Consider the following 22,351-nt stretch of genomic DNA (forward strand, 5'->3'; position numbering starts at 1 on the left):
ATGAAATGTGTGCGTCCTCGCCAGGCTCAAGGCCGTTTATCGCCCCGGCCTGCACGGGGGTGAAGGGGGCCGGACCAGGGTTAGCGAGCCCCGGGGTGAGGTGTTGCCCCGCCACCTTCCCCTCCGGCCCGGCCCCCTGTGCACGGGCGCTGCCCGCGGGGAAAGCCCAGCCCAGGTGAGGGACGGAAAGGCGAGAGTGCTCCGCCCCTCGGTGGCCAGGTCATGGCCAGGTCTCGGGGCACCAAGCGCTGGTTTATATGTTGTTCCGCTTTGATCCCCTGATATTTTGTGGTGTTGGTCCTGCCTCCCTGACAGGATTGTGAGTTTCCCTTGCCATTAATTAATGGATGGGTTGCCCCCTGGTGCAACTTAGATTAAATTACTAGGTTGCTGGCCTCTGAACTCTGTGGTATAGGCACCTGGTTTTCAGAATTTGGCTTCCTCTGACCCACCGCCACCTCCGTGTCCACCCAGCCCTGGAGGCAACAGTTGCCACTGAGATAGAAGCAAGAAGGCTATGAAACACTCTGCGAGGCACTGAGGATAGTTTTCCCGTTTGTGGTCTTAACATCCCGATGGCTGGTCTGAGGAGAGGTGCAAATATGTAGACCCTCCCCCTAACCCCTGTTGCACTTCATTGGTCATCTCTGTCCCTACCTGACCTCTCTCTGCCCTCCCTTCCCAGGGCCTCATGTTCCGGTGCAGCGCTGACTGTTGTGAGGACAGCCAGGCGTCCATGCAGCAGGTGCACCAGTGCATTGAGCGCTGCCACGCACCTCTGGCTCAAGCCCAGGCCCTGGTTACCAGCGAGTTGGAGAAGTTCCAGGTGAGCAATATCCCAGTGCTACGGTCAACCAGTCTTCACAGAGTTTGAAATTTTGGACACAATACTGGAGATCGAGCGCTTATTTCCCATAGAAACAATGAGTTACGGAGGGAGTTCGTAACCAAGAGCCCTATGCTTTTTTTTTTCTGTAGTTACCAAATATAATATGTATGTATAGTACAGATCTTTCTAAAACATATATTCATTCATTCATATAATAGCAGAATCCCCAGGAAAGTGGAATAGACTAGTCTTAAAGCGTACAGATTAGAGCAAGATCCTACCATCATCTTATGGATTTACACACTCTGGGTGTAGCCCCTACTTGCTACACACAGAAAGTAGCCCCCATGTCACTAAAGAGCAGTCATTTATATGAAGCGTTATTATTGCTGACTCCCTGCCTCACAAGCCCCGCTGAGGTCACTAGGAGTCCCCCAAATCCCTGTCTGGAGCAAAGGGTAATCACAACTTCATTTTACTCCCCTCCTCTGAGTATATTTTTCTGGAACTTGGGGGAAGCAGGGCCCATTTCTATTCAGTTCTTCATAGTCTGGGATTCTGTTCACATGGATAAATTATATCTAATGTGATACATTTTTATATTCTGCTACATAAAATTATTTAAAATTGCTGATAAGAATAATGTCTCCAAAATCATGAAAATCCAAAAGATTTTTGTGTTTATTTTGACACCTAATTTTATAAATAGGGTCTTTGAAATTTTGACTCCTGAACTGCTGTAGAACATTTCAGCCCTCTCCACTAAGGCCTACTCTTCTCCTGTGCCAGAACTGCTCTTGCTACTCCTCTCCATTGGGCTAAATCCAGTGGTCATTTCTCATTCCTCATCTCACTCAACTTATCTGCGTCATTTACACAGTGCATCACTTTTGCCCTCCTTGAAATGCTTTATTTAGTTGGCTACCAGGACACCTCACTTTCCTGGTTTTCTACCTCTCTCCTTAGCCATCCTTTTACGACCCCCTTTGCCGGCTTTTCCCCTTTCCAGCCTCTGAACATGGGACTCCCCAGGGCTGTTCTTGAACCTTTTTTCTATCTAGTTCTCTGGTCTCATGGTTATAATTATCATCTATTTGCTGACAACTACATATCTTTAGACCAACTCCACTCCTGATCTCCAAATTCATATATCCAGCGGTTTCCTCAACATCTCCACTCATTTATTTTGTTGGTCTATCTACCCTTAGTGAATATAAGTTCTATAAGGGCAAGGACTTTATCTGTTTTATTCATTGCTGTATCCCCCATTAGGAGAGTATCTGACACACAGAAGATAGTCAATAAGTAATTGTTGAGTGTTTTTCTATAGCAAGGACAGACATTAAATAATCAAGATGTGTGTAAGTCTTTCTGTAATTGAGTAACTGGTCTCTAGTTACTTCTCACTTCCTGGAAAGGGCTTCTGTACAATTTATTCTGTCATTTACCTGCTTTCTAGTAATGCTTTGTCTGGGCCCTTCTGGTGCCACCCTCTGTTTCAATCAGGATAATCCTGGTTAATTTCACCATAGGGTCTCTTTAATTCATCAGGATAATACATGTCAAGCCAAAACACAGCAGGTCTTCAAACAACGTCATTTGTTATAACATGGATAAGAAACCAGAGGAACTTGACTCCTGTATACAAATTAGCCTATGGTAAACTTGGTATCGTTATACATCGTTTCACTGCAGTTCCATGACAACATTAAGTGAGGACTTACCTGTATGTAGCACAAGGCCTGGCACGTGATAAGCACTCGGTAAATAGAGGCCAACTTCTTAGCCTTCTCTGTTCTCTTCCTTCTTGCCACAGGACCGCCTGGCCCGGTGCACCATGCATTGCAACGACAAAGCCAAAGACTCCATAGATGCAGGGAGTAAAGAGCGTCAGGTGAAGCGGCAGCTGGAGAGTTGTGTGACCAAGTGCGTAGATGACCATATGAACCTCATTCCCACCTTGACCAAGAAGATGAAGGAGTCTCTCTCATCCATTCAGAAATAGCAGTCTTTGCCATTGGCCATGGAGGCTGAGGGCAGGAACCTGTTTAAAATGAAGAGTGCGAATGTTGGTCTTTTAAGCAGTTTAGGGATGAAGAAATTAAGGATGGCAGCAAGTTTAAGGCATGTGTCACTTGCCTCTGGACAGGGTTCTTTTATGTTTTAATCCTAGAAAGTGAAATGGGGGAAAAAACTGGTGCTAAAGTTTGGGTCAGAGAGTTTTTGAGAGCCTAAATTTTATGTGGCAAATGCTTATCCTGGCAGCAGGCATTTCCCTCATATGAAGCCAGAGCCCTCTGAGGTACCGACAAGCTGACAGTGTCCTCTAACCTGCCAGTGGTCTGGTGGGAGGGGAGGAGAGGTGTTTCTGTTTGTTGCCAACCTCCTGTTTACCAGAAGCATTACCACACCATTGTCCATAAGCTGTGAAACAAAACCCATGAGGTTACTAATTGAGAAGTGGAAAAACGGTTTCTGAGTATTTGTTTTGTTTGGTTTGGTTTTAGGTACAAGGGCATAAAGTTCATTTAAGATGTGGAGTTGAGGGAGGGAGTTTGGATAAGAACTTGAAAAGGTTCCTTTGGATAGATATCGTTTCTGTCCAAGGTGTGGACATGCATTTAAGTGCTCACACATTACACCTTCCAGCTCGGAAACCCTACAGAAACATGAGAGGCAATGTCACCCTGGACATGGAAGCAGACCTTCCTTCTCACTGGCTGCCGTGATGGGTCCTAAGCCCGTCTGCAGCAGTGACGGGACAATCTTGCCGTGGTCCTCCACCTTGAAGGGCAAGAGGGTTTTGATTGTGCTGTATACCAATATCCAGGAATAAACAGTGAGAGAGGAACTGTTGCTGCTTCATTAAGAGTTATGAAGTACTGGATTTGGGAAAAACCTGGTTTTCAGGAATGAAACCTGAATCCAGTATTGCTTACGTAGCCGCCTCAAATAACAGAGCCCTACTGAGACAATCTTTTGGCAACAGGAAGAGCAAGGGAGAAAAAAGAAGGGCAGCCCCCCATTACCAAATACCACTTTTGCCGGGCCCTTTGCAACATACAGTGTTCCTACCCCAGCTCTGGCACCTTACTGTTTTGATAAGGAGCTGCTGTCTTTTTACCAACTTATTACTTGAAATGATAAAATAGCTTGTCTGTTTGCCGTTTCAAGACTGTGATATATTTTCCTAATGGTCTGGTTTTAAAATATAAATAAGGTTTAATTTTCCTCTACTATTGTGTTTTTTATATCTGGGCAGTGAATATATAACTTTCTAAGAATGCTTTTCCTTGTAATGTGTGAAATAAGTTTCTTATGAGGTCCAGAAGAGTGAAAATTATGTGTTATGGTTTGGATGCAGGACCTGGTTGTTGTAAATGGGAAAAATTTCAAGGGCAGACTAGGGCACTTTTACTTTAAGTCCATTAATGTACTAGTAAAAAGATAGAAACTATAAAACTAAAAAAAAGATTCATTATCTACTAATATATCAGGTTTCTAGTTTCAACTAAACACTAACAGCAGGAGGTAGAAAAGATACTGTTATGACCCCTCAAGAGAAGATGCAGTGTCTAGGATTTTGAGTACCAAGAGAATACAAAATATATTCGTTTAACTAAGTCTTTACTATCATTGGCATTTCAATACAGGGGTGGGCAAAAGTAGGTTTACAGTTCATATGGAAAATACAATAATTAATAAATAATAATATAAGAATAAAGACTGTTTCGTGTACTCACAACTATAAATCTATTTTTGCCCACCCCTGTAGAGCCATTCCTGAATATTAGGAATGAATTCAATTTTAAGAGAACCAGCCAGTACTTAGAATCACCAAGGCTTTTCTATTTTGGTCCAAGTCTTCTCTAATCCCTATTGTATTTCATTCATTAATGTGGATTCCCCTATTTTGGGTAAGTTAACTGAGAACAAGTCAGAGACTACTTTTTACACTTAACACTTTTGACTTGAAAATCAATACCTCGGAGAGTTTGTGTGCTGTGCTTCATGTTTTATGTATGGGATCAAGGTACATTTCACATTTAAGTAGGGATCCGTAGGCAGTGTTACAAGAATAGCAAGACCATCCCATCGGGAATCTACTTCCGGGCTCTGGATTCAAATTATTGGAAATTGAGGCATGTCACCCTACTTGTTGGTGCAGAGGTCACTAATTGCGATGTTAAAGGAACCCCAGGCTTAGCAAGCAATATGCTGTGGGAATACATTCCAAAAAATTATCAGGGGCCCACCTATCTAGAGCTTATTTTCATTTGCTAGATGTTAATAAAATAAACGACGCGATCCACTAAAATTAGGGATTAACTGGTGTTGTTTAAAAGGGTCGGGACCTGCCCTAGCCCGTTTGGCTCGGCGGATGGAGCGTCGGCCTGCGGACTCTAGGGTCCCGGGTTCCATTCCGGTCAGGGGCATGTGCCTTGGTTGCGGGCACATCCCCAGTGGGGAGTGTGCAGGAGGCAGCTGGTCGATGTTTCTCTCTCATCGATGTTTCTAACTCTCTATCCCTCTCCCTTCCTCTCTGTAAAAAAACCAATAAAATATATTAAAAAGTAGAGTCGGGACCTATATCTCAATCTTACGGAAGAGAAAATGAAATCAAGGACTTCGCGAGGCCACACCCCTCTGCCCTGGCCAATCGCTGGCGACGCAACCGGAAGCTCGGGCCTAGTCTACACGCTCAGGCTTCCCCTTAGTATCGCGAGGTGAAATGTGAAAGTTGCCGGCAACCGATTGGCTAACGGATCGGTGAAGTCAGACGCAAAACGCCGGGCCTACCGCGGGAGCGCCAGAGCTGCCCCTAATTCCGTTTGGAAGTATCTTTGAGCTCGCTTCGCCACCATGAGCAAAGCTCACCCTCCCGAGTTAAAAAAGTAAGTATCTGCGGGGGCCGCGGGTGATTGGCGGCTTCTTTGTATGCCCCTCCATTTCCCGTCAGTGCGCCTGGCGTGCGCATTCGGGTCCTCGGCCGCGCAGGTCCCAGCCAGGGTCCCACGCTTCCGGGCCTGAACCCGCGCAGAAATCGCATTTTTTGCTGGGTCGGCATGGTTACCCAAGGCAGCTTAGGCCCCTGGCTTTCCCCGATTTGGCCGAGGCCCCACGTCTCCCCCACGCTCTCCCCCGTGACTTGAAGATCTCGAACCCTTTGTTAATCATCCTGTACTAGATCCGATATTGTACTCTGCTGAGATGGGATTTTCTGGTTTAAATTGTTTAAATCTTCAAAATATGCAATTATTTTGCTAAACTATCATTATGTATTGAAGAATAAAACCTTAATATTAAACAAAACACCACTTATTGTCTCAAATATAGCTATTGGATTGGATGTGGTTTGATTACAACTTCTAATTTCTTCAAAATTTTGTTTGGTTTTCGAAATAACCAAAATAAAATAAAATATTTGTTATTCTATTATGGCTATAAAATCCAGCCATAGGAAATTAGGTCAGTATTGAACAACGAGAGTGTTTTTGTAATTCACGTCAGTATAAAGACTCAATTTAATGTACATTAATTTATTATAAACCTATTCCATTTTATTTATTATCTTGCTTCTTCTTAAAATACATTGCTTTGTATAAGTACTAAATTTCGTTATTCCTATTGTGTAAATATAATTTTAGTAGTTATAATCTTTATCTCTTTGCTATTTCAGATTTATGGACAAGAAGTTGTCATGTAAGTTTTCTTTTTTGTTTTTAATTATTCAGTTGGTCTTTACAAATGTCTTGGCAGTATACAGTGTTTGGAGCAACTTTATAAAGATTCAAAGCACACAGAGCCTCTGACGTATGAAGCAGGTCTAGCAAAATCCTAACTAGACAGTTTTATTTGCCTAATTTTTGCAATTTAATAAATTGCACAGAACTTCAGACTTTTCAAAAGTTTATATAAGCCCTCCCTCACTGTCACAAAATTAACAGGATTTTTCTATTTTGTGATATTTGAAATTTTATCTTTTTTTAAACAAAGAACATAGACAAAAACTAAAAATCTGACCTGCATAGTATTTGAAGTTTGTAGGGGTTAAGATCATGGCTTTAGAGATAGGTAAGCAACTTTCCGTTTGAATCCAAGCCCTACCACACAATAGCTGTATAACCTTGAACCAGTTACTTTTAAAAGCCTTATACTTCAGTTCCCTCGTAAAAAGTTGGGATAATTCTACAGGATTCTTGTAAGTTTGAATGTGGAAGTAAATGTAAAATGTTTAGCCCAGTGCTTAGCATATAGTAAGGATAGTGGATTGCACATCTCATGTACCTGGGTTTTACTCCACCTAATTTCTTTTTTTTTTTTTTTTTTTTTTTTTTTTTAGGAGAGGGAGAGAGATAGAAACATTAATGATGAGAGAGAATTATTGGTCTGCTGCCTCCTGCACAGTGGGGAGCAAGCCGGAAACTGGGCACACACCCTGACCGGAATCAAACCGGAACCTCCTGTTTCATAGGTGGACGCTCAGTCACTGTGCCACATCAGCTGGGCTCCATCTAATTTTTAATGAATACTTGATAGTTAATGCCCAGTTTTATTAAAACTTCATTTTCCTTTTTTTATAGTGAAATTAAATGGTGGCAGACATGTCCAAGGAATATTACGGGGATTTGATCCCTTTATGAATCTTGTGATAGATGAATGTGTGGAGATGGCAACTGGTGGGCAACAGAACAATATTGGAATGGTGGTAAGTAAAGATGTGACATTTCTCTTAAGAGACTTATTTTTCATTTGGAATAAGCATCAATTTTCCTCTATCAAAGTCTTGAACTAAACTGAAGTTAGGCAAATTACAGGCAACATTAGACTTTCCATCTTCCTTTGAGTTTAACACTTGGCAGTCATTCAACTGTTCCAGTTACCTTTAAGTTAGATCTGCACTTACCTGGCAAGTTAGATTTGCATCTTACATAGAACCCTCAGAGGTCCTTGGACTTGAAATAGCTGTTGGAAGTCTTTTTTTTTTTTTTTTCTTAGCTTTATTCTATAATAGAAGCCCATAGTCAATCTTTATTAGAGAGCAGTAGGTCTGCATCTTAATTGCATCTTAGAATCAGATTAGTTTGGGATGTAGCTTAGAGGGGTTTGGTTTTTGTTTGTTTGTTTTTTAAGTTCTGCAGATGATTTGAATGTAAAGTGAAGATTAACCACTGGTGCAGAGCATTTACAATCACCTGAGTTTTCCCAAAAAAACAAGAACTAGATTCTACCCCAAAACAATTGAAGCTATCCCTAGTGGTGCTTTTTGTTTTGTTTTGTTAAAATATTAATGTGTAGTAAAGGTTAAGAACATGCTTATGGCCTGGCCTGCGTGTTTCAGTGGTTGAGCATCGATCAAGGAACCAAAGATCACCATTTGAATTCCTGGTTAGGGTACATGCCTGGGTTGCAAGCTTTATCCTCAGTAGGGGGCATGCAGGAGGCAGCCGATTGATGATTTTTCTCTCTCATTGGATTTCTATCTCTCTATGCCTCTCCCTTCCTCTCTCTAAAAAATAAATAAATATAGAAATAAAATATCTAAAAAAAACATCTTTATGAATTCTCAGATAATCTTGTAAAAATACAGATCCTAACTCATAAGATGGGGGGTGGAACCTGAGATTTTTAACAAGTGCCCATTTGGAATAAGCATCAATTTTGCATCAATTGATGCATTTTTAACAAGTGCCCATTTGATGCATATCTGCCAGTCCGAAGATCACAATTTTATTTTTAATTGTGTATATAATTAACCTGGATTTCTAGTTTATCACACCCAAATTTAAAAATAGTCAAGGTAAGCCCTGGCCGGGTAGCTCAGTTAGAGTGTCGACCCAGTATGTCAAGGTTGTGGGTTCAATTTTTGATGTTTCTCAGCAAGACCCAGACTTTGAATCCCTCTCTTTGCCCAGCACAGGACAATATACCCACTAAGTGGTAAGTCCAAGTTTCTTGGGAAAGTTGAATCAAAAAGGACAACTTAGCTTTAGCAAATCATAGAGCGTAGAAACCTCTATGAGGTGATAAGAGTTTCTAGTTGTTAGACTTGATTTTTTCCCCTTACCCCCTTTTATAGTTTGAGCAATAGAGGGGTGTAATTTTTTTTAAAATATATTTTATTGATTTTCACAGAGAGGAATGGAGAGAGAGAGTCAGAAACATCAATGAGAGAGAAACATCGATCAGCTGCCTCCTGCACATCTCCTACTGGGGATGTGCCCACAACCCAGGTACATGCCCTTGACCGGAATCGAACCTGGGACCCTTCAGGCTGCAGGCCGACGCTCTATCCACTGAGCCAAACCGGTTTTGGCGGTGTAATTTTTTTTTAATGACTTGTTCCAATATTTTTTACCGTTTATTTCAAATATATTTTCATTACTGCATTTTGAAAAGTCCATCATCAGGGCTGGAAAAACAGCTTAGAGTCTCTAGGTATAAGACTCCCCCAAGTTTCCTGTAAATTGACCTTTTCAGGTACATTCTCCTTGAGCTTCTATTTGACCTGATCTGGGTGTGACCTGATCTAGGTTATACAAGAATAAACTCTGTTTTGCATGCTCACAACTGTAAACCTACTTTTGCTAAACCCTGTATTCACAAAAGCCTTGCCCTGGAGTTTGACTTATTTTTCTATCGCTCTTGAACTCAGTTACTAGCCATTTCATCTGTGCTCTCATAAGTGTCTGGCTATGTCAGGCACTATGCTAGTCCTAGGGCCTTTTCTGTATAACTTCTCTTCTTGCCTCTAAACTCTCTCCCATTCTCTTATACAGTTAACACTTGAACAACATGGATTTAAACTATGCAGGCCCACCTATACACTGATTTTTTTCAGTAGCTACACAGTGTCCCTGGGTTTCACATCCACTGATTCAACCAACTGTGGATTGAAAATACTGTTTTCGTGGTTGGGAATCCATGGATGTGGAGAGCCATCTGTATGCTTTCTTATATAAGGGACTTGAGCATCTGTCGATTTTGGTATCTGCAGGGGGTCCTGGAAACGATCCCCTTTGAGGTAAGACTGGGAGTCAAAAGCTGTACACAGATTTTCAACTGTGCGGGCATTTGGCCCCCTCAGTCCGGTGTTGTTCAAAGGTCTGTCTATGCTGTTGCCAGAACTGGTCATTCCAACTGTGAAATTTTCAGTAGCACATTGTTGGTTTCTTGGTCCCCTCCAAACACTTTTAAGATTGGTGTTTGAGGCCTTCTAAGATTGGGTGCAAACTATCTTTGTTTCCACTTCCCTTCATAATCTTTTACTGCCAATTAGATTCTTTCCTTATCCCCCAGATAAGATACAGAATTTCCTATTTTCTTATAAAAAAATCTACCCAATTTTCAAAACTCAGCTAAAATGCCATTTCTTAGAGCCTGCTTTGCACAACTTTCATTCTGGTTTGTTTCCTAATTGATCTTCACCCAAAACTAATAACATGCATATTCTATTGCACTTTTTTCCCCATTAATTTATGGATCCCTTAAGCCAATGGTCAGCAAACCGTGGCTCTTTGGCCCCTTGAGTGTGGCTCTTCCACAAAATACCACGTGCGGGCGCACACGTACAGTGCGATTGAAACTTCGTGGCCAATGCGCAGAAGTCGGTTTTTGGCCTGGGCGAGTCTTTTGAAGAAGTGGCATTAGAAGAAGTGGGGGGTGTCGGTTGGTCAGGCGACGGGATACACAGCGCAGGGGAGGTACATTGTTTTGAGGTACTTTCGCTGAGGTCGACTCCTTCCAACTCTCCCATCCACACTCGTCTATCTGAAACAAGTATACAAGACGAGTGTGGATAGGAAAGTTGGAAGGGGTCGACCTCAGAGAACGTACCTCAATCAGATTGAGGACGTTTTTAGCAAAGGCCAGCTTAGGAGTACCCTAATTAAGTTAACAGTGTACCTACCTATATAGTTTAAGTTTAAAAAATTTGGCTCTCAAAAGAAATTTCAATCGTTGTACTGTTGATATTTGGCTCTGTTGACTAATGAGTTTGCCGACCACTGGATTAGGGGCAGTGATGGGTATGTTATTTGCATCCTGCTTATTTGTTACTGTTTATTTCAAATATATTTTCATTACTGCATTTTGAAAAGCAAATCCATGAGGAGGTGAAATGAGTCACTGGAGACTTGATATCTCAAAGGGGTAGTTGTTAGCCTTTGATCTAGATAACGTGCATCTCATTAAAAAGGGCTTATATGACTTCATGAGTGTTTAAAAGACAAGTTATTTGGTATTCCTGTGGCTTGAAAAAAGCCTCAAACTGATATTTAATACTGCAAAACCATTAATGATTTGGTGAAAATTCTTTCATCATGGTATGTCTGTTAAATGACTTGTGGTCTTTTTAAATTTACTTTTCTCTTAGGTAATACGAGGAAATAGTATCATCATGTTAGAAGCCTTGGAACGAGTATGAAGAATGGCTATAGTTACCAGAGAAATCAACTGCTTCCACGTGTCCCCTCTCCATAGCACCTGTTTTACTACAATTTAAAAATAGAGTCCAGTCCATTTTCACATTGAACTTTTGTTAAATAAACTTTTGTATTGGTCAAAACATGCTTTCTCAGATGTTCTGAACTTAAAAATTAGATTAGCTCTTTCTTATATGAACTATACCTAGTTAACACTGATGTTTTTTCCCCAAAGGTTTTTATGCATTAATATAAAAGGATGCCTTTTTCCCATCTTTTAACATTGAATAGAGATAAAAGAACCTGCAAACTGAGTAGGTTTCTTCTGAAACTAATTATAATTTTCAAAATTCTTGTAGTAACTTTGATATACTCTGGCTTTTCCAAGCACATTTGCATTCCAAGTAGAGGACAATAGAAAACAGGAAGTAATTATGTTGCTGTTTATTTTGGACATAAATGGGAAAATATTTTGAATACAAGAGCTGAAATAGAACCCAGAGAAAAATATTCCAGTGTATTGTTCTTTGTGGAGTAGTGATAATACTGCCCATAATACATTCATCTAGTTCAAGTATGAGCGTGCACAAACTGATGAAGGCTATATTACACAAAGCTGTATATCATAAACCTAACCTTAAGAAGCCTAACAAATGCTTAGGCCTGCTCTTTTTGTGATTTGGTAAAAAGCCTACAAATCTTGAGTCACTTTAAAACTGTAGAGAATGGGGTACATACAAGTGAGTACATAAGGTATTTGGAAAACAACACAGTGGATGGCTTATGTATCTCTAAAATGGTATTCCTACTTATAGGAAATGTGTTTTGCCAAAAAACAGCTAGAGGGATCAAACCACTTGAGAGTTGGTGTGATGTCCAACATTTTCCAATTTTTTCCATTTTTATTCCAATACATTTTAAGTCTTCACTGAAGTTGATAGGTTTGATTTTTTACAACCACATAGAGCTGAATTGTAGAATGGGTTCTCAGTGGGGTTCCTAGACCAGCAAGATCACCTTGCAACTTAGAAATGCAAATTTTTATATGCCACTCCAAACCTATTGAAAAATTCAGGTGAGTCCAATGCATACTCAAGTTGCAGAACTGTCTCATCCTGCCTCTGCATCATTTTTACCAGTCTCTTCCGTAAAAAGATGAGTAAATGAGCTGATATTTTTCAACCAATTAAATTCTTTAATGCTGTAACTATTAAAACTAATATGCTTGATATACAGATAACCTGTTTTGCTCTTTGAGGAAGCAATTTCCAACAGATTTCCTGTTGGAAAAAATTCTTATAAGTAAAAATATATCCCATTGCAAAATAAGTCTACAGATGATAAATTAGTATGTACCAGTGTAGCATATACATTCTCTACATATTGTCTTCATTAAAACAATGTGGAAAAAAATAACATTTTAAAAATAAAATTAGAAAACTGACCCTTTGACAAACTAAATAACAGTACATGTTAACTTTTTTGCAAGTTATTTGAATTCACAAGCTTTTACTTGTTCTATCTCTACCTTGACAGTCATTCATGATCTTTGTATTGTACAGTAGATGTAGAACTGGTTCTCAAGTTTGGCTGCATGTTAGAATCCCTTGGGAAGCTTTAAAGTCCTACAGGTGACTTCAAAGTGCAGTCAAGGTTGAGACTACCATCTTAAGGTTTCAGCAACCAGTTTCTCAAAATGGTACAGTAGCTTAAGAAGTTGAAACATGCTGGATTTGATCAAGTATGGTGTCATTCTGAACGTCCTACTCATGTCAATTGCTCTAGAATAATTAGTCTCGGTTGTCTGCTGTTAAACTGTCAATGCTTTCTCATTGAGAACTCATTCTTCACAAAATGAATCTGCTTTGATTATGGATTGAATTTCTTGTGACAATTTTAAGGCACTACAAACCCTTTGGAGACATTTCAGTTGCCCAAATCAGTGATTCTCAACACAGGTTGCACATTAGAAACTTTAAAAAGCTACAATGGTGAGGTCCTATCCTCAATCTATTATATTAGAATCTCTAATTGGGGGGCGGGGGGTGGGGAGGAGTCTATCTGTATTTTTTTAAAGTTCCATAGGTGAGCCCTGGCCTGTATGGCTCAGTTCGTTGAGTGTTGTCCCTGCACCAGAAGGTCACTGCTTTGATTCCTGGTCAGGGCACGTGCCCCAGTTGAGTCCAATCCCCAGTAGGGGGCATGCTGGAGGCAGCCAATCAATGTTTCTCTTTCACATCAATATTTCTCCCCCTCTCCCTCCCTCTCTATAAGACCAATAAAAACATTTTTAAAAGGTAAAAATATATAAAAGCTCCATTGGTGAGGTTTTGATAATAGAAGGCCAATTTCTTCACATCAATAGCCTATATTTGCTTTTCATTTTACTGGAGTTTTTGTATGACATCTTAAAGTTATACTACTCAGACTTCTGAATTTCATTCCTAAAAAAAAAAAAAAATGCAGAAGCAATCAAAAGCATCATTCTAAAAGTCAAGGCTTCAGTAATGGGCACATTTACTTGGAAAATGGTATAAATTACTAAAGCCAGGCATAAGATACCAGCTCCCATAGCAGATTTCACTATGTGACTAAAGATCACACCAGCTGTAAGCACAAATGAACTAGTCCCCAACTAAAAGATATGTCTTTAAGTTCTTCCTCAAGTGTTCAGCTTAAAATGCTCTAAAGTTTTATTCAAAATCCAAGGCCTCACCTCTAGACCTATGGAATCAGACTCTCCAGAGGAACTAGGGAATTCCATATGTTTAACAAATTCCAGATGATTCTTATGATCAGACAAGTTTGGAAAACACTGTTGATGGACCTTAAGAGTTACAAAATTTTGGAGCAGGCTCTCTCTGGAACACGCCCATGCCTTTTTTTCCATCTCAGGTGTGCATCTTTACTTTTCTCTCCTAAACGCTAAGGGTCCCCACAAGACTTGCAACCAGGGGAGCAATGGGCAGCAGCAGTTCATCCAGGACTAACACCCTGAACCCATCTCCCAGGCCCCTTTTTTCTGACTTTTCGGTGAGCTAACAGCAGCTCTGCCTTGGCTCACCTCTATAACGTTTCTAGGGAACCAAAGCAGAGTACCACCTAGGCTTTCTCCTTTTGCTTCTTCTACCCTGTCCTTTTGCTTCTACCCTAAGTCCTTCCTTTGTTTCACAGTCGCCAGCTTTAATAAATGTACTCTGAAAATTACACACACATTTTGGAGATGGCATAAATACAATAGTTACACCTTCACACTTAGACCTTTGTATTTTCCCATGACTCACTGGGATTACTCTTGTTAAACAATGATAATGGCAAAATATCTGATTCAAAATCATCTCTGCTCAGATTGTGTTCTTTTTTGCCAGTGATATTCCATTTGGAACCAGGAGGGGGGGGAATGAAAGTGTTATCTCATAGTTCAGTTTTCAGTTTCTCATACAAATCCTCTTGGTCAATCATATCTGTGTGCCCGTTCCAGCGATGATAGGCAAGGAGAGCGGCATTGTGGGCTGCAATGGCACTCATTTCCATGGCACTCGCTGCACACTCTATGCCATTGAGGTAATAAAGTCGATCATGGAGTATGATGGGGGGGCATTTATCTGGAGGCTTATAGTAAGGATATGCATGCCACTGCTGCTTCACAGCATATTCATAGGACAAAAAGAGCTTTAAAAGTTGCTCGTTAGTAAGAGTTTCCGGGGAAAAGGTCTTCCAAACAAAAGCTCCATCTGTAGATGGTTGAGGATTATTATTTTCTTTTACAGGGGACACAATCCCAATGCTATTAATAAACAAATGTGAATTATCAGTGGTTAAGATTGTACTGAGACCAAATTCATCTAAGGCTCTGGAGCTAAAAGAAGTTGAATTCAACTTCCCCTTAATAAAAGTTGCCACTATTTGTTTGTAGTATTGATGGAATTCTTCAATTGGAGGATCAAAGTTGAGAAAAGTTATATTGGACATTTTTCGATTCAGTGGAGTGGCCACCAAGACGATGTCATAAAAGCCTGAACGGGTCTCAGATCCAGTTTGGTAGACCACTTCATACATCTTTGTGGGGTGTCCTAGAAGAAATAAGGATGCATACATTTCTTTAGTGTTTCTAACATACTATACTTTATGCCTCCTAAAAATAATTCTAAAAAAAAAAAATTCTATATCTTCTTAATCATTTATAGTCCTAAGGAATTAAAAACTTTATCCAATGAATGCATAAATAAGAACAACAAATTGATGTTTCTATCTCTCTCTCTAAAAAAAAAAAAAAGACTTTACCTATTAGGATAACTGTCCCAAACTGAGGCCAATTTCCTACTCAGAATAAAAATAATACAAGTACAAAATAAGGAACATTTACTTTTGAGAATAAAATTTTTTAAATCCAAGGAATCATGCCACTGTACTTGAGTACATTTAAGAATATTTCCACATAGCACAACACATACAATTTAAAATTCCATCATTTGGAACTGAGTGAGAAATGGAGGAACAGAGTTTTTTCTCCCTGAGCAATTATTTTCTACAGGGGAAATCAGGAACCAACAAATAGAAATTCAAGCTCACCTGTCTGCTTGGTTCTTGTTTTCTCCTCTATGTACATTACTGAGCCAGATATAAGGTTGCTTTTGGAAGCCTGAAGGAGCTTTGAACAAACAAGTTTATTGCCACCTTCTACCGCCCAAAGGCCAGAATCAGCACCAGCTAGTGACACTGCCCCTGTCAGCAGTAGGAAAAAAAAGTGTTTTAATTCTAGCTCGGTAAGGAGCCCTCCACCCACTCTCCCTTCCCAATGAGGTGAGTTCTGCTCCCAATGTCTCCACACATTGCCAAATGGCCCCTGGGGGCAAAATCTCCTCCAGCTGAGAACCATTCAACTAATGAAAACTAAGGACACTCTCCCCATAAAAATGCACATCTACATTTACACAATTTTGCCAACAATGTCTGAGGTTTCACAGAGAAAGGTAGTCTTCTCCAACTCACGGCTTAGGTCAGAAGTAACCATAACGTCAGGTACGCCCCTCTGTGAACCAATTCTATAACCTTTCCAAGCCTTGGCTTACCTACAAAGCCATTGACGTCCATGCTTTGGCCGTAATTGAGCCTGTTGACAGGAGCAATCATTTCATCAAGGAATTTCTTAGAAAAACCTGCTTTCTGTAAGGTTTCAAGAAATGTCCGGTTAAGCATCCCAAGGAAGTCGTCCCCTCCTAGAGAATGTAGTAAGTTTTCTACACTACTGAAGGCATAGTCATGAGACTGGTAGCGGTAGATCCTTTAAAAAAAGAGAGAGAAATGGCCATTAAACATCAAACAAGATAGGGGTAAAGGGTGCATAAATAAGGGAAATAGCACCATAAGAATCACTGACTTTCATGTTTCTCTTTGATGGGTTCCTACTTATCATGTGAGACGCACCTCAGCCACCATCTTCTCCAGGTATCCCAGAAGCTCTCAGCCCTCCCTCTCCCTCTGCCTCCTCTGAAAGTCCACTGTCCTTTGTATAGACACTTCTGCATTAATATAGTCACTGGGAGCACCTTTAAAGAAGTGGGTACGGGCTCTAACCGGTTTGGCTCAGTGGATAGAGCGTCGGCCTGCGGACTGAAGGGTCCCAGGTTCGATTCCGGTCAAGGACACGTACCTTGGTTGCAGGCTCCTGGCCTTGGTCAGGGGCATGTGGGAGGCAGCCAATCGATGTGTCTCTCTCACATCAGTGTTTCTCTCTGTCTCTCCCTCTCCCTTCCACTCTCCCTAAAAATCAATGGAAAAAATATCCTCGGGTGAGGATTTAAAAATAAAAATAAAAAAGTGGGTACATCTTATTCTCATTCATCATTGTATCCTCCAGTAAGATTTAGACATGTCTAAAATTATAATTTATCTTTCCACCAGGCTTAATCCTCTCCACCCAATCCCTATCCCAAACAAAAATAACAGGACACACCTAACATCCTACATGTCATCCTCAGTTCATTCAGTTTCAAACTTAAACATTTTTACTTCTCCCTTCTGCTTCTCCCACCCAAGAAGGAAACCTTATCAATCTCATTTTCCTGTTCTTGAGTCAGGATTTATATTCAAACTACTAAAATTAGTAACTGACCTACCTGCTTCTAGTTTCTTCCAATAATCTCTCAGAAGCCCTAAAATACCTCTTTTATTTTATAATCCACCCACTTAAATTCAAAAAACATCTTGCTTAATGCTGCTTACTAACTAAAAGTCCTGACTTTTTTTTTTTAATCACAGATTTTAAAGCCAAACTCAAGTCTAATTCCTTTGCTCTAATTACAGGTAAGAAACAAAGAAGTTTTAAAAGAACTTGTTGAGCCCGGGCCAGTATGGTCAGTTGGTTGGGCGTCTTCCTGTGCACTGAAAGGTTGCCGGTTCGATTTCTAGTCAGGGCACTTGCCTGGGTTGTGGGCTCGATCCCCAGTAGGGGGCTTGCAGGAGGCAGCCAATAGATGTTTTGCTCTCACTTCAATGTTTTTCTCTCCCCCTCTCCCTTCCTCTCTCTCTGAAAGTCAATTTAAAAAAAATTTTTTTTAAATAAAATAAAAAATCACACGTCAAGTAGAAGGCTCAAGCACAACTTGCCCCCTTTGCCCTCAACCCCCACCACCACATATACACACATACTCATCCCCTCAACTTGAGCACACCTGACCCATTGACCAGTCTCTAAATATCTATATATATAAAAACCTAATATGCAAATAGACCGAACGGCAGAACAACCGAACAACTGGTTGCTATGACGTGCACTGACCACTAGGGGGCACGCACGGGACATGGCGAGTGTCGGCCTCAGCAAGATGGTGTAGCAGGTGAGTGGGGGTGCCAGACTAAGGCGGGGCGCCAGTTGTTGTCATCAGGGCAAGCCTCTGGTGGTCACTGAAAATTCATTGCTCCCGTGCACCGTGGTCCCGCCCAGCGCTCACACCTGTTGCTGGCGCCTGCGCCAGCACCGGCCCCACTTACACCTGCTGCCAGTGCCAGAACCACTGCTCACACCCACTGCCAGCGCCGGCCCCGACTGCTCGGTGCAGTCAGTAGGTGCAAGCGGCAGCTGCCAGCCCCGATCACTCCTCAGGGTTTCTCCACCTCCCCCTGCTCCTGAGGGGTGATAGGGGCTGGCAGCTGCCTCTTGCAACTGCTGACAGCAATGGCCCCACTCACACCCACTGCCAGCGCCAGAGCCGCCGCTGGCACCTGCTGCCAGTACCCAGCGCCGGTCCTGATCACTCGGCGCCATCAGCGAGTGGTGGCTGCCAGCCCCGATCACCTCTGAGGGCTTCTCCACCTCCCCCTGCTCCTGAGGGGTGATCGGGGCAGCAGCCGCCACTTGCACCACTGACAGCGCCAGCCCTGCTCACACCCACTTCTGGCGCCGACCCCAATCGCTCCACACCATCAGCAGGTGCGAGCGGGGCCAGCGCAGTCAGCGCGTGGGAGCGGCAGCAGGAGCAGGGGCTGCTGGCAGAGAGGGCACCAGGGACTGCAGTGGGAGGGGCCGGGGGGGTGCAAAGGATGGGCCAAGACCTGCCCCTGTGCCCACCGCAGCCTCGCGGCCCACAGTTCCTTTCAAGATGCATGAATTCGTGCACTGGGCCCCTAGTGCTCTACATATTACTCCCTAATATTGTACTACCTCTTTCCTCCAACTGGAATACAGTTCCCATTCCTAAACAGAGAACAGCTACACTTCCTTCAGAGCTTGAATCACACCTCCTCTGCAAAGTCTTGCCCAACCTCTCAGTCCACAGTGTTATCTCCCAAAATCCCATAAAATTTAGCACCTATTAGGGTAGCCAAAGGAGGTACACACAAGGCCAAAAGTGGTAAGGAATTATAAATTTATTAGGTCATCTGGAAAACCAGATGGGCTGAGCCCCAAAATGGCACCAGCACCCAAGGATGGGGAGTCAGAGGTTTTAAGGGACTCTAGGTGGGCTTTTTCGGCGGGGAACTCTCTGGGCGGGTCTGGATCCTGGGAAAGATAATGGTCTTAGCAAGTGGAATGTGATCTAAGTGAAAGGGAAGGTCGGTTGTGAAGTGATCTGAACGTCAGTTCCCAGGGGAGGGGTACCCATTCAATTATCTGATCAGTCCTAACAGCACCCCTGCCACTGATGCTTCTCATTCAGCACTTAGACACTACATGGTATGATTTAATTTTTAGAAAATACCACCTGACATATCTCTGTACTTTATGGACTTAAAAGAATGTCCACATAAATTAGTTCATACAGTAATTCAATACATAATTTTTCAAATTCCCAGTGATACAAAAATGAGAAAGACATGGTCCCTTTCCCTCAAGGAGCTTACAGTTAAGAACAGGTAATAAGGTACATGCACAAGTATATGAATAAAAGGAAGAAATAAGTGCCAAAGAAATATCTTTATCAGTGATCAAGAGAAGAGAGTTTTAGATCAACTTTCTTCTCCAAAATAAACTGTACATTTTTAGAGAGCAGGGGACAATGTCATATCCATTTTAATATTACCTACTGTCTGCCAGTGTACTGAACAAAATGTTGAATAAATTTTTGTGGGGGAAAATAATATAAGTGCCAAAACTGAGCACCTAAATAACTCCTTCCCAACATATCATTTGGCCTCTAGGACCTAGGAACTTGGAAAAAGTAGGATGAACTGAGTTCTTTTAGAAAAATAATTGACTGAATATCTCATAAAATGAAGAGTGGCTAATGTAAAGTGACCAGTGGCTAATGGTCAGCATGACAAAAATAACATGTGATGTTATAAAAAATTATCCCCCATCCAGCGGCATGGCTAAGTGGTTGAGTGCTAACCTATGAACCAGGAGGTCACAGTTTGATTCCGGGTCAGGGCACATGCCCAGGTTGCAGTCTCAATCCCTAGTGTAGGGCATGCAAGGAGGCAGCTGGTCAGTGATTCTCTCTCATCACTGATGTTTCTATCTCTCTGTCCCTCTCCCTTCCTCTCTCTCTAAAAATCAATAAAAACATATTTTTTAAAAAGTTAGACATGTAACTGGCAGTTTCTGCTAATCAGATTGCTTATATAGCTCTTTTTCTTTTCAAACTACATTTGTATAACTCTTAACATTTATTCATTCATTTATTCACTCAACTATTTATGGAGGATCAACTTTGATTCAGGCAATGTTCTAGGTGTCAAAGATGCAGAGGTCAGTCAACATAACAGAGAAAGAAAAAAAAAAACCTGCCCTAATTGGACCTTGTGTTCTAGTTAGGGAAACAGGTAATAAAAACATAAATAAATGTGAGGAAATTACATAATTTAGAGGCTGATAAATATTGAGGAAAGTAAATCAAAAAGGGAAATTAGGCCCTTGGCCAATGTGGCTCAGTTCACTGGGCACTGTCCTGTGCACCAAAAGGTTGCCAGTTCGATTCCCAGTCAGGGAATCAACGAATGAATAATACATAAATGAATTGAACAACAATGCAATGTTTTTCTCTTTATCTATCTATCTACCTATCTTCTCTCTCTCTCTCTCTCTCTCTCTCTCAAATCAATAAATAAAAATTTTTTAAAAAATCAACTAGTGAGCCCTAGCTGGTTCGGCTCAGTGGATAGAGCGTCAGCCTGCGGACTGAAGGGTCCCAGGTAAGATTCCAGTCAAGGGCACATGCCCTGGTTGCGGGCTCAATCCCTGCAGGAGGCAGCCAATCAAAGATTCTCTCTCATCATTGATGTTTCTATATCTCTCTCTCTCCCTCTCCCTTCCTCTCTGAAATCAATAAATACATATATATATATTTTAAAATCAACTAGTGAATGCATGAATGGGTGGAGCAACAAATCAATGTTTCTTTTTCTCTCTCCCACCCTTCCTCCCTTGTCTCTAAAATCAATAAATTTTAAAAAGGAAAAAATTATACATACAAGGTGGCACCGCATCTGATGCCATTGGAACTGGATTTTCCTGCTGAGTGTGTACCACCATGCCACCTACCTTCTTTAAAAAGTGACTGCCTATCTCTACACAAATTCTACTTATTTTCTTTTTTTTTAAGTGTCAGAAATTTTATTAAAGTTAACACTCCACAAGGTCATACAAATCAAACTGATAAAAATTCCAGGCATACAAACTATCATCTCTGTTAACATGCCATCTTTCATCTTCAAATGTCAAAAATGAACTTGTTTTAATGATACAAAAAGTCTTTAGAAAGTCAAATCCACTGTCCATTTGTGTTGGGTAAGAAACCTATTGTCTTCATTCATTTCATGAAATCCATGTGAAAAGAACCCTGTCTTGTATATTATCACAGCACTCTTGTATTTCCCACTGTGGACTGCCAAGTTGAGTTCTCAGTGGTAGGATCCATTTGGAACTCTTCAAGCTGCCTGGGTGTAAATGCTTCCACCAATATCTATTCCCTTGTACTGGCCTTTTAGAGATTCCATCTCAGGATTCACATTTTAGCTATATAAATTACAGACTTTCCCAAAGATTTACTATATCCTCAAAGAAAAAACTCCAGTCTCAGTCTTCAAAATAGTTTGTCTCAAATAAAAAAGCTGCATTTGTTCAGAACTAAATTTAATTTTAAGCTCATAAGTTATCGGGTCCAAACACGGCTGATGGGACCTCGAGGTCACCCAGAGGATTCCCTGGTTGAGCAGCAGGCCTGGCGACTCATGGTGCCTCTGCCACGGGACCCAGGCCCTCCCGGCACAGCTCTCCACTGGTGGCCCTGCGACCAACTGCAGCGAAATGCTCATCCCCTACTCTACCCTCCCTCCTTCCCCTTGACCACCCCAAGCCCCAGGTCCCCATGCCTCTATATATTTTCTTAGTTATGGATTTACTGCTTGTTGCTCTACTATAATGTATATTCTTAAGGGCAGGGACATGTTCTAGGTTGTATATCCTCGGGACCTAGAATAGTACCAGGCACTTAGCAGGCACATATGACATGTAATTTTTACCTTTTTAATAATTATTTTATTATATTGGAATAGTCATAGTAATCAAATATTAATAGCATTTATAAGTTCAATATCTCTAGCATCTAGTAAACCAACCTGGGGTGGGAGATGGGGGTGGGCCAGAAGGGGTCAATGG

At 41.4% G+C, this 22,351-nt stretch overlaps 3 protein-coding genes across 3 annotated transcripts in view; 2 read left to right on the forward strand and 1 right to left on the reverse strand.

The window, feature by feature from the left end:
• Nucleotides 1-375: 375 nt before the first annotated feature.
• On the forward strand, nucleotides 376-3,487 carry FAM136A (family with sequence similarity 136, member A). The gene is made up of 3 exons (XM_014540938.1): nucleotides 376-594; nucleotides 686-826; nucleotides 2,646-3,487. Exons 2-3 carry the CDS (start codon nucleotides 692-694, stop codon nucleotides 2,832-2,834), a joined length of 324 nt encoding a protein of 107 aa, XP_014396424.1. The 5' UTR covers nucleotides 376-594; nucleotides 686-691; the 3' UTR covers nucleotides 2,835-3,487.
• Nucleotides 3,488-5,588: 2,101 nt separating this feature from the next.
• SNRPG (small nuclear ribonucleoprotein polypeptide G) lies at nucleotides 5,589-11,396 on the forward strand. Its single transcript, XM_005867787.2, has 4 exons — nucleotides 5,589-5,724; nucleotides 6,510-6,532; nucleotides 7,414-7,538; nucleotides 11,205-11,396. The coding sequence occupies exons 1-4, from the start codon at nucleotides 5,693-5,695 to the stop codon at nucleotides 11,253-11,255; spliced, it is 231 nt and encodes a 76-aa protein (XP_005867849.1). The 5' UTR covers nucleotides 5,589-5,692; the 3' UTR covers nucleotides 11,256-11,396.
• A 3,019-nt stretch (nucleotides 11,397-14,415) lies between these two features.
• Nucleotides 14,416-22,351, reverse strand: part of PCYOX1 (prenylcysteine oxidase 1) — a 12,213-nt gene continuing 4,277 nt past the window's right edge. The window contains exons 5-7 of the mRNA XM_014540924.1: nucleotides 16,326-16,537; nucleotides 15,826-15,978; nucleotides 14,416-15,326 (exon numbers count right to left, since the gene is read on the reverse strand). Of these exons, the coding sequence (XP_014396410.1) occupies nucleotides 14,668-15,326; nucleotides 15,826-15,978; nucleotides 16,326-16,537 (1,024 nt within the window). The 3' untranslated portion in view covers nucleotides 14,416-14,667. The remainder of the gene's footprint in view (nucleotides 15,327-15,825; nucleotides 15,979-16,325; nucleotides 16,538-22,351) is intronic.

The sequence above is a fragment of the Myotis brandtii genome, unplaced genomic scaffold, assembly GCF_000412655.1.
Source record: "Myotis brandtii unplaced genomic scaffold, ASM41265v1 scaffold251, whole genome shotgun sequence".
Lineage (NCBI taxonomy): Eukaryota > Metazoa > Chordata > Mammalia > Chiroptera > Vespertilionidae > Myotis > Myotis brandtii.

What these genes read in the sequence shown, in the direction of transcription:
- FAM136A (XM_014540938.1), top strand. Translation starts at nt 692, where the DNA reads ATGTTCCGGTGCAGCGCTGACTGTTGTGAGGACAGCCAGGCGTCCATG. An exon ending in GCGAGTTGGAGAAGTTCCAG is followed by an intron (nt 827 to 2,645) that starts GTGAGCAATATC and finishes TTCTTGCCACAG; the next exon opens with GACCGCCTGGCCCGGTGCAC.
- SNRPG (XM_005867787.2), top strand. Translation starts at nt 5,693, where the DNA reads ATGAGCAAAGCTCACCCTCCCGAGTTAAAAAA. An exon ending in TATGGACAAGAAGTTGTCAT is followed by an intron (nt 6,533 to 7,413) that starts GTAAGTTTTCTT and finishes CTTTTTTTATAG; the next exon opens with TGAAATTAAATGGTGGCAGA. An exon ending in AGAACAATATTGGAATGGTG is followed by an intron (nt 7,539 to 11,204) that starts GTAAGTAAAGAT and finishes CTTTTCTCTTAG; the next exon opens with GTAATACGAGGAAATAGTAT.